This window comes from Macaca thibetana, chromosome 10 (assembly GCF_024542745.1).
Source record: "Macaca thibetana thibetana isolate TM-01 chromosome 10, ASM2454274v1, whole genome shotgun sequence".
Taxonomy (NCBI): Eukaryota; Metazoa; Chordata; class Mammalia; order Primates; family Cercopithecidae; genus Macaca; species Macaca thibetana.
The window spans coordinates 54,718,530-54,730,631 of NC_065587.1; the positions used below are offsets into that span (position 1 = coordinate 54,718,530).

The following is a 12,102-nucleotide window of genomic DNA, read 5'->3' on the forward strand; positions in this document are numbered from 1 at the left end:
GATGTGGGACTTAAGCTTGCAGGAAAGAACAGATTTAGGTAAAGATATACAGGTTATTGTGGCAGACTTGGAACTAGAATCCAAATCTCTTATTCTTAGTCTTGTGATTTTCTCACTCCCCTATGTTGGCCTCTTCTCCTGGAGGTTTAGCTTTCTCTGGAAACTTTTTTAAAATAGAGGGGGAAAAGACAGTATAGGCAGCAGAATTTCCATTATGAAGACACCACCTGCCTCAATATTTCTTTGACTGGTGCTCTGGTCTTTCCATCCACAGGTGACATTTTAACCCACTTGCTGTTACTGAAGTTGTGCAGATTTAACATATCACCTTTGGTGTAATTGCATCTCAATGGATGCTGTAGGGGTAAGACATTCTTAAGCTAAGTGAAGGGATGTGCTACTGTGGAATTGATCACCAGCAGATCAGAGACTTTCCCAGGGCCTGTTGCAATACATTTCCTCTTGTCTTTCTTGGATATTTTTAGTTCCTGGGGTCTGATTAGTACCAGGGTCATGAGAGCCTTTAGTGTTGGCCTCAGGTGGTAGACATGTGACTGGCAGACTAACAGCACCCTATTTTTAGTGTTGGTTTCTATCAATACATCTAGAAATGTGGCTTTGATTACTATTCTCCCTAGTGCTTCAAAAATATCCCTTTATTTTCTTTCAAAACCATTTATATTAGAAATGCCCTCAACCCCTTGAGCAACTAGGAATCCAGAGAAAACAGGAGTCAAAAGCAGATGAAGCAGAAAATGATCTCTTTATTGGAAGTTTGAAGGGGCTTCAGGTTGAGAAAGCCTAATTCAAGGAAGCACGGGCAGGTGGTGTCATCCATGGACCAAGAATCTGAAACTACATGGGAGTGTGCATATCAGAAACATCACAGAATTCACTGAGGTCAAGTGATACCTAGAGAGAAAGAAGAGAATCAATGATGTGAGTACAGTAAAAAGTGAAGGGTGGGGATGGTAGCTGGGCCCCCTGTCCCCTTCAGCTCCAATTGTACCAGCCCTCTATTACTAGGATACCAGGCCACTAGTTGCCAGCCGGGGCCACTGTTTCTGCTGCTTGCCCTCTCTTCAAGTACAGTGTTACTTATTGCAAAGAGGCAGGGAAGCACCATTACCCCTCTCAGGGCTTCAATTTTCTTCTCCTGATGTTGCAAACATCTAATTGGCCCATGAGATCCCTCACCATCTCTTGTGTCTCCCTTTCCATCTCCTCTTTCACAACATGAACAGGGATCTTTCTACTTATCTCTTTCCTGTATTCTGAGAGGGAGGACTGCTAGTCTTTGGGCTTGTGGTCTCTGAAGGAGCATAGATGAACCCTAACAGGGATGCAAGAACATTCATTGGTGCGCAGAAAGAAAATATTAACTGCTATAATCCTTTATACTATATAGGAAATAAATTGAGGTTTACTAACCTAAAGTATAAGAACTGACAAGAGTATACCATAAACTTATAAATACGCATATGTAGTCAGTACAGGTTCAAAAAACCTTTAGGAGGTAGGCATATACAAAAAAAAAATTATTGAAGAATATTCAATTAAGGATAGGAATTCTAGGACCTCATGATAGGCCAAACATCCTTCTGTGCCACTACCAGACCCTCTCCTCACCAGGGAATTGTGAGGCTCATCTTCCTAACACTTGTTATACAGCACTTCTATTGGTGTGAACAATGGTTATCAATCCTACAAAAGTCCTGGAGAGTCCCCAACAATTCTAAACATTAGGAGAGGTATCTCCCCTATTTGCTAAAAAAAAAAAAATTACCTTGATATTGATCCATCCTTTCACATGGTTACTGAATGGTAGGTTTATGTAGATAATGGATTTCTGTCGTAGTTATGACGTTGTACCAAATGATGATTACCGTCACCTTCATGCTCTACAATTGCAATATCCAGTGCCCCATGAGATCCATGTTGGTGCCTGACTTTTTGTTCATGACTGAGTAGGTCTTGTTCTCTATTTGTAGATTGGCCAGACTCTCTGTTTGCATTTTCACCATGCCGTGACTGTTGCTTAGGATTTGGTGCCTGAATTTGAGATTTGCCTGCTATTAGGTTTTCAGTTTGGCTATAAATACTGCTTTGGGATACATCTTTCTGAACACCTTTTTCTCCATAGTGGAGTCGTCTTTCTTCTGTACTTGAAGATTGGTATGATATTTTATTTGCCTTTTGGCTATGCTCTTGCTCTTGACTGGGAATAGTTATCTGTTTTTGAGATTTGCCATGTGCCTTCTCTTCAGTTTGGCTATAGTTACTGCTTTGGGATACATCTTTCTGGACACCATTTTCTCCATAGTGGAGTCGTCTTTCTTCTGTACTTGAAGATTGGTATGATATTTTATTTGCCTTTTGGCTATGCTCTTGCTCTTGACTGGGAATTGTTACCTGTTTTTGAGATTTGCCATGTGCCTTCTCTTCAGTTTGCCTATAAATACTGCTTTGTGATACATCTTTCTGGACACCATTTTCTCCATAGTGGAGTCGTCTTTCTTCTGTACTTGAAGATTGGTATGATATTTTATTTGCCTTTTGGCTGTGCTCTTGCTCTTGACTGAGAATTGTTACCTGTTTTTGAGATTTGCCATGTGCCTTCTCTTCAATTTGCCTATAAATACTGCTTTGTGATACATCTTTCTGGACACCATTTTCTCCATAGTGGAGTCGTCTTTCTTCTGTACTTGAAGATTGGTATGATATTTTATTTGCCTTTTGGCTATGCTCTTGCTTTTGACTGGGAATTGTTATCTGTTTTTGAGACTTGCCACGTGGTTTCTCTTCAGTTTGCCTACAAATACTGCTTTGTGATACATCTTTCTGGACACCATTTTCTCCATAGTGGAGTCGTCTTTCTTCTGTACTTGAAGATTGGTATGATATTTTATTTGCCTTTTGGCTATGCTCTTGCTCTTGACTGAGAATTGTTACCTGTTTTTGAGATTTGCCATGTGCCTTCTCTTCAGTTTGCCTATAAATACTGCTTTGTGATACATCTTTCTGGACACCATTTTCTCCATAGTGGAGTCGTCTTTCTTCTGTACTTGAAGATTGGTATGATATTTTATTTGCCTTTTGGCTGTGCTCTTGCTCTTGACTGGGAATTGTTATCTGTTTTGGAGACTTGCCATGTGCCTTCACTTCAGTTTGGCTATAGTTACTGCTTTGGGATACATCTTTCTGGACACCATTTTCTCCATAGTGGAGTCGTCTTTCTTCTGTACTTGAAGATTGGTATGATATTTTATTTGCCTTTTGGCTATGCTCTTGCTCTTGACTGGGAATTGTTACCTGTTTTTGAGATTTGCCATGTGCCTTCTCTTCAGTTTGCCTATAAATACTGCTTTGGGATACATCTTTCTGGACACCATTTTCTCCATAGTGGAGTCGTCTTTCTTCTGTACTTGAAGATTGGTATGATATTTTATTTGCCTTTTGGCTGTGCTCTTGCTCTTGACTGGGAATTGTTATCTGTTTTGGAGACTTGCCATGTGCCTTCACTTCAGTTAGGCTATAGCTACTGCTTTGGGATACATCTTTCTGGACACCATTTTCTCCATAGTGGAGTCGTCTTTCTTCTGTACTTGAAGATTGGTATGATATTTTATTTGCCTTTTGGCTGTGCTCTTGCTCTTGACTGGGAATTGTTATCTGTTTTGGAGACTTGCCATGTGCCTTCACTTCAGTTAGGCTATAGCTACTGCTTTGGGATACATCTTTCTGGACACCATTTTCTCCATAGTGGAGTCGTCTTTCTTCTGTACTTGAAGATTGGTATGATATTTTATTTGCCTTTTGGCTATGCTCTTGATCTTGATTGAGATTTTTTGTCTGGTGTTGATTCTTGTTATATACTAGGAGCTCATCTTGGGTAGTAAAAATGTCTTTGTATCCATGTTGGAGTTTGTGTTGATGTGCAGGACGGAGTGAAGTTTGTAGTTTACTTGAATGTTCCTCTCTCACATCAACCACATTTTGGTAATGCCCTTTATTTCGATGAGAATTTTGAGTCTCACGTTGTTGTTTGTTAGCTACTAGCTCTTCAGTTTGGAGAACATAATTGGTTTGGGATCCACCTTGTGTTCTACCTTTTTGTGCACCAGAGGCTGAAGCTTGTTCTTTACTTAGTCCACGAACCCGTAGCCTTTCTTCTGTGTTTGAATATTGACTGGATATTCCCTTTCCAGATGGGCTATTCCCCTGATCTTGAGAAGGATTTTGTGTCCCATGATGATCTTGGCCTCCTTTATGATGTATAACTATCACATGAAAATGACCTTTTGATTTAGCACTGTCTCTGCCTTCTAGTTTATAATTGAGCAGTTCTTGACTTCCACGTAGGTGTTGTTCTGATTTTGTCGTTTTATGTTGGGCATTCGAATAATACTGCTGACTTTTTCGGGTCCGGTCATGATCATTGGCATCTACATGATATGTGCGTTGAATAGAAAAACTGCCTTTGGATTCAGTATGTTGTTTGTCTTTTTGTCCAGAATAGTGCTGGCCCTTTTGTCTTTGTGGAAATTGGGAAGATCCACTTGGTAACTGGCCTTTTGATCCACCTGGTAATTGATAATAGAAGTGTATGCTTTCATTATCTCCAAAGCTCCCTTGCAACTCTTACCTCCCACCTTTTCCCAACAAATTATTGATGTTTCTAGAAAAGCTGAAGCTTTGGGTGGAGAAAATCAATTCTCTTCAACAAGAAGAATCTGTGCCCAAACAGGTTACTGTTTGCACTCCAAATAATCTTAAGAGGCTATTCTGTCTGAGCAGCTTTCCCCAAGGCTTACCCTCTCCACTCACCTTTTTGTCCCATCACAGCTGCTTGCCTCTCCAAGATGAGGAGCAGAGAAAGTACGAAGATGATGTTGGGCTTCATCTTGCTTGGAAAGCCTTGTCTGAGAGCTGAGTGGACCTTGTCATTTATATCTTCCTTGAGTGAAGGTGCCATGGGTGGAGCTTAAATTACAAAAGGCACTGCCTTTTCTTAGTTTATCAGTAAATGCCAACTTCCTCACCCCTGCTGAGTGTGGGACAAAGTCAATGTCCCCAGCAACATAATGTCAAAGGCATTTTCCTTCTTCTGGAAGCCTCAGCAAATTTTTATCAGTCCTTGTTGATCATCATGCCAGATCACTTGCATTTTACGGAATTTTAGACAAAAGTAGGAAAGAGATTAGCTTCAGGCTACAAAAGTAATTGGTTTCTGAGAATGCCTTTATATTCTAAATGTGAGTTTGCCTTCATGATGTAATAAATTAAATATTCTATTTTAGATAGAACGCCATACTTCCTTTTGTTTTAAAAATGATCTTGAGACACGATCTATTTTACCTAAGAGTGAGCAATCATAGAAGTCCAATGACATAGAAGATAATGAAACATTATGGAATCCAAAGAAAGAAATTTTAAACAAGTAAATGGGGCACACCAATGTCAAATATGTCTGTCAAGTTCAACACAGTAAAGACTGACATGTATCCAAAGTTTTTCTTAGTTGTTGCTAGTAACTTTAATGAGAGATGAATACAATTATGTTGGGTTGTCAGTTGAAGGATTGCGACCAGCTGCAACCTTCTCAGGAAGTCTGAATTCATGGTGGAATGAGAGCTGAGGCTCTATCTGGAGGGGGAGGTAAGCTCCAGATATGTTTTCAAAGGATGAGAGAATTTTAACATGTTTTCCTGGTGATAGGAACAACTGTTGGAAAAAAAGTGAAAATGCTGGTTTCTAAATTGGGTTCTTTTCATGAAATCTACCTAAATAGCAGATTTTTTTTTTTTTTTAGTTAAAAGAAGTTTCTACTTCAGTAATAAACAGCTAAATCCCCACACAGGCTGTGAGAAATATTTGCCACCATCAATGAATTGAATAATGTATTGTGAGTGGACATGAAGCTAAAATTCCCACCTTTGGTAGAAGCAAAGATTTTTTCCAATTGTGATGACATCCTGAAAAGTTTAAAGAAACTTTCTTTACTTTGAGTCATAGACTTTGTTATAAGCAGATCACAGGGGAAGAAAGAAGAAAGCATCCCAACAGTGTTCCTGTGTACATTCAGAACACCTTGGAGGGTACTTCTGGGGAAAGGATAGCTTGAAAACTTATTTTCAATTATTCTAGCTTAAAATCTTAACCTTCCTGTAGGCAATGCTTTACGGAAGGGGTAAAGGGAAAGGCCAACCACAGAAAAAAGCACTATGCTATCAAACATAAATCATGTGAGCTGCATGGTTTCTCTATGAACCACTCTGAGATCTTACCAAATTTATCTGTTTGCCTCAAGGGCAGTAAGTAGTTCCTTATTGCAGAAACTCCAACAGAGTAGGGTGTTATTGTCCTGAACTAAAATTGATTACTGTGTCTGCTAACCACTGTAATCTTCCTCACACTTCCCTTAAGAAAATACCAGAAACTGTTCTGTTCCAAGCTTACTGATACAAAATAGAGTCTGAAATATTAGCTTTACTTATGGATCAAGAACAAAACTTTCATCTCATCTAGTGTCCAAAAGATGCAGATAAAACAAAGGAGCGCAATATTTGCAAAAACAAAGCAGGAAAATGCAATCCAAGCATAATATGTGATTATTATATTCATATTAGAATTGAATTCAATGAAATGTGGAAAAAACAATTTCCAAATGATAAAGGAATGTATTGATAAAGTTGAAATCAGAAATCAGTGATTTGGAAAGCATAAAAATGGTATGGTTATGCATACATCTTAGATATGGAATTATGATGGGGAAAAGATTAAGTGATCAAATGATTTGCCCTGTTGGACAAATTTTTTAAAAAGCAAAAATATTAAAGTGCACTAAACTGGCACAAAAATCAGAAAGTTTTGTACTCATAGGAAAAGAAGAAAACAGGAGGATTTAAATGTATTTTGCTCAATTCTATGGGAAATCACTTTACAACTTAGAAAATATTCCAATATAGTTATTTTGGGGAAATGGGCAGAAAAACCTGGTAGAGTAGGACTCCCCAGAGATTATACCCTCCAAAACATGAAATTTAATAATTATCCACATGTGATAATACTTTCTCAAAAGCTAAACAGGCCAGATGAGATATTACAGAACCTGATTATAGCATAATAATTAAAAATACACATTGAAGAGGATATGAAAGACAATTTCATTTCCTGCATCACCCCTAACCCAATCACAGGCAGCACAGTGCAGAGAGAGCTACTTTCTTTCGGGGGAAGGGAATGAAGTAAGGCTTGGACTTTTTCATAGAACCCAATACTAGTCACATAATAGTAAAATTTAGCACTGGGAGGACACTCATGGTGACTCTGGGTGAGTACCTGTGGCCTAAGCAGCAAGACCGGCCCCAGCAGCAGAGAGGAACACATAGTTCCTGTGAGATAGACTTGTGTTCTTGCCTGCACCACTGGCAGCCAACTACAGCAGCCTTGGATTATGAATAACCAACATAGATAGGCAGGTATCAGTGAGGAGGAGTTGGGAATGCAGTCCATCATTGTGCCAGCCTCTGCAGCCATGGGTTAGGGCCTGGTGCAGAACTGGCCATGGTGGTCCTGGGTTTATGACATCTCCTTGTGCTGCAGTGACTGAAACAGTCACAGACTTACAAACCCAGAACTGATGATCTGCCTAGAATTTCTGGACAGAGTTGAGGGACATTCTCAGACAAAGCCAACTTGGAGTAAGTAGCTACCTTAAATTCAATATCTGCATTCAAGTACCTACCTGCAATTCAGTAAGTACCTTCTTCTTCAATGTGCAGACATCAATGCACAATCACAAGGATCAAGAACAATTGGGGAAAACTGATAACACCAAATTAACAAAATAAGGTACCAAATGAACAAAATAAGATACCATTGATTGGCCCAAAGACATGGAGATGTATGACCTGCCTGAAAAAGAATTTAAAATGGCTGTTCTAATGGAGCTCAAAGAACTTTGATACAATACAGATAAATAATTAAATGAAATGATGAAAACAATAAGCGACCAGAAAGAGAGATGTAACAAAGGGCAAAAATGATAACAAAATATCTAATGTTAATATGGGAGATGAAGAATGCAATGAATAAAATGAAAAGTGCAATAGAGTGCATTAACACCAGAAATGATCAAGCAAAAGGAATAATCTGTGAGCTTGAATACAGGTTACTTGACAATATATACTCAGAAAAGGAAAAAAGAAGAAAGAATAGAATGAAGGAAACTTATGAGATGTATGGAATAGCATTAAGTGAGCAAAGGGACAATTTACTGGTATTCAAGAGAAGTTACAGAAATATAAATGGAAAAGTAAAGAAAGCTTATTAAATAAGTAATAACAGAAAACTTTCCAAATCTGAAGAGTTCATATATATATATATACACACACACATATATATATACCCATATATATACATATATGCATATTATATATATATATATATGTAGTCAAAGTTCAGGATGTCAACAGTCACCAATCACATTCAATTCAAAAAAGACTAGACATATAATAATCAAATTGTGAAAGATCAAAGACAAAGAAATGACCCTGAAGCAGCAAAAGAAAAGAAGCAAATAAAATACAAAACAGTTCCAATACACTTCACATCAGACCTTTTTTTTCTTTTTCAACTGTCATTTTACATTCGGGGGCAAGTGTGCAAGTTTGTTACCTGGGTATATTGCATGATGCTGAAGCTTAGGGTATGAATTTTCCTGTCATTCTGATACTGAGCATAATACCCAACATTTAGTTTTTCAACCTTTGTCCCCTTTCCCTCCCTTCTTCTCTCCTCTAGTAGTCTTCAATGCCTATTATTTCCATCTTTATGTTCATGAGTATCTGACATTTAGCTCCCCTCTATAACTGAAAACGTGTGGTATATAGTTTTCTCTTCCTGCATTAATCCACTTAGGATAATGGCCTCCCACTGCATCCATGTTGTTGCAAATATATGATTTTATTTATTTATTATGACTGTGTAGTATTCCATGGTGTATATACACCACATTTTCTTTATCCAGTCCAGCATTGATGGGCACCTAAGTTGATTCCATGTTTTTGCTAGTATGAATAGTGCTGCAATCAAATCATATTTCTCAAGGGGAACATTAAAGATCAGAGGAGAGTGGAATAATATTATCAAAGGAATAAAAAAAAAGAAAACCATCCAAGCATACTATACTCAGCAAAGCTGTTCTTCAGAAATGACAGAGAAATGAAAACTTTCCCAGACGTGAAAAGGTGAGGAGGTATGTCACCATCAGACCTAATTTTATAAGAAATGCTAAAGGAGTTCTTCAAGGTGAAAGAAAAGGATGCTAATGAGTAATATAAAATAATCTAAAAGTATAGAACTCACTAATAAAAGTAATTACACAGTCAAATTCAGAATACTGTGATACTATAATGGTGATGTATAAATCACTTCTATCTTTAGTATGAAGGTTAAAAGATAAAACTGTTGAAATTAATAGTAGCTACAATAAATTGTTAATGCATATGGCGTATAAAAGCTGTTAATTGTGACATGCGAATATCACAATGTGGGGAGGGAAGTGGTGGTAAAGTATAGTTTTATGTTTTGTAATCAAACAAGTTATTATCATGTTAAAATCACTTGTGATAGCTACAGGATGTTTTTTAAAGGCCTCATGTTAGCCACAAAGACAATATTTTTAATAGATGCCCTAAAAATAAAAAATAAGTATCAAAATATACTACTAGAGAAACTAACTTAATCATAGTGGAAGGCAATAAGAGAGAGAGAGAAGGAAGGAAGGAAGGAAGGAAGGAAGGAAGGAAGGAAGGAAGGAAGGAAGAAAGAAAAGAAAGAAAGAAAGAAAGAAAGAAAGAAAGAAAGAAAGAAAGAAAGAAAGAAAGAAGAAAGAAAAGAAAGAAAGAAAGAAGAAAGAAAAGAAAGAAGGAAGGAAGGAAGGAAGGAAGGAAAGAAAGAAAGTGAATCACCAAAACAACTAGAAAACAAAAGTGGTAGTGGTAAGTCCTTACCTATGAATAATTATCTTGAAATTGTGGTAGTAGTAAGTCCTTACCTATGAATAATTATCTTGAAGGTAAATAAATTCACTAATCAAATGCCTAGGTTGGATGAATGGGAAAAAAAATAAGACCCATCAATAGGCTTCCTAAAAGAGGCAACCATACTGGTAATTACACACATAGACTGAAAGATAATGGATGGAAAAAACATTCCACATAAGCAGAAACCAAAAGAGAGCAGGAGTAACAATACTTATATCAGATCAAATAGACTTTAAGTCAAAATGTAAAAAGACATAAAGATCATTATATAATGCTGAAGAGGTCAATTCAGCAAGATAATACAGAAATTGTAAGTACATATGCACCCCAAATCCAAGCACCTAAAGATATAAAGCAAATATTCTGAAGAGAGATCAACTGCATGCAATAATAGTAGGTGTTTTAGGCCATTTTGCGTTACTATAAAAGAATACCTAAGACTAGATAATGTATACAGAAAAGAGGTTTGTTTGGCTCAAAGTTCTGCAGGCTAAGATACCTGATGCCAGCACCTGCTCAGTTTCTGGTGATGCCACACAAAATATTTAATTGTGATGGAAGGGAAGGGGAGCCAGTGTATCACATGGTGAGAGAGGGAGCAAGAAAGATGCCAGGGTCTTTTAAACAACCAGTCGTCATGTGAACTAACAGAGTGAGAACTCCCTCATTACTGCAGGGATAGCACCAGGCCATTCATGAGGGATCTAGCCCCATAACCCAAACACCTCACATTGGGCTGCACTTCCAACACTGATGGTCACATTTTAACATGAGATTTGGAGGGGACAGATATCCAAACTATATCATTAGAGGATTTCAAGACAGTGTAATAGCAATGGACAGATCACCCAGACAGAAAATCTGCAAAGAAATATGAGATATAAGCTGCACTCTAGACTAAATAGACTTTAAGGGCATATACAGAAAAGTATATTAAACAACTGCAGAACATATGTTCTTCTCAACTGCACATGAAATATTCTTCAAAATAGATTATTATATGTTAGGCCACAAAACAAGTCTTAACATATTTATGAAGACTGAAACCATATCAAGTATCTTTTCTGACCACATTACTATCAAACTGGAAATTAATTAAAGAAGGAACTTTGGAAAATACACAAATACATGGAAATTAAACTACATGCTCCTGAACAACAAACTGGTCAAAGAAGAAATTAAAAAGGAAATGAAAATTTCTTTGAGACAAGCTAAAGTAGAAACACAATGTATCAAAGGCTATGAGATATAGTAAACATAGTTCTAAGACAGAAAGTTACAGAAATAAGTGCCTATACAAAAAAGAAAGAAGATCTCAAATAAACAACCTAATGTGGCGCCACAAGGAATAAGAAAAACAAAAGAGAAAACTAATCATAATAACACTAGAAGGAAAGAAATCATACGGATATAGTAGAAATAATAAAAATGGAGACTAGAAACACAATACAAAAGATCAATAAAACAAAGAGTTGGTTTTTGGAAACGACAAACAAAATCACCAAACTTTTGGCTAGACTAAGTAAAACAAAAAAAAAAGAAGACTCGAAGACTTGGTTAAATAAAATCAGAGATGAAAAAGGAGACATTACAACTGATACCAGAGAAATACAAAGATTGTTAGAGACTCATGAACAACTATATACCAACAATTAGATAACCTAGAAGAAGCGAATAAATCCCTAGACCCATATAAGCTATCCAGATTTAACTATGAAGAAATAGAAAATTTGGCAGTCAGCAAGATGGCTAACTAGAGACCCATGGTGCTCATCCCCACTAGAAGAAAGGGTCAAGGTAACAAACAGCTAAGATTTGGTTGGAGTGTCAAAGGCAGAGTACTGGAGTGCCTGGGGGAGTGGAGATGAACCTGTGGTGATTAGTTCAGGAGGGCAGTTCAGAGGCATCTGAATTCTGCAGTCCTGTCTCCCTCCACCCGGATCAGATCTGTCTGGAGTCAAGAGGGTCTTCCTGTTGCAGGGAAAATCTAAGGAGAAGGTCCCCACCAGTCACCTTGTGACTGCAAACATGTACTGTCCTTACAAGAGGAGAA

The 12,102-nt window shown here is 37.5% G+C and overlaps 2 protein-coding genes across 3 annotated transcripts in view; both read right to left on the bottom strand.

The window, feature by feature from the left end:
* Positions 1–12,102, bottom strand: part of SYS1 (SYS1 golgi trafficking protein) — a 398,294-nt gene that overhangs the window by 168,600 nt on the left and 217,592 nt on the right. The window lies entirely within an intron of this gene.
* On the bottom strand, positions 745–5,028 carry SEMG1 (semenogelin 1). Its single transcript, XM_050806487.1, has 4 exons — positions 4,828–5,028; positions 3,750–4,583; positions 1,787–2,129; positions 745–912 (listed from the first exon to the last, which is right to left on the bottom strand). Exons 1-3 carry the CDS (start codon positions 4,973–4,975, stop codon positions 1,831–1,833), a joined length of 1,281 nt encoding a protein of 426 aa, XP_050662444.1. The 5' UTR covers positions 4,976–5,028; the 3' UTR covers positions 745–912; positions 1,787–1,830.

Coding starts and splice junctions, on each gene's coding strand:
- SEMG1 (XM_050806487.1), bottom strand. CDS start 4,975: ATGGCACCTTCACTCAAGGAAGATATAAATGACAAGGTCCACTCAGCT. Junction 4,584..4,827: donor AGCTGTGATGGGACAAAAAG/GTGAGTGGAGAG, acceptor ATCAATTACCAG/GTGGATCAAAAGGCCAGTTA. Junction 2,130..3,749: donor ACTCCACTATGGAGAAAATG/GTGTCCAGAAAG, acceptor ATGGAGAAAAAG/GTGTTCAGAAAGATGTATCC.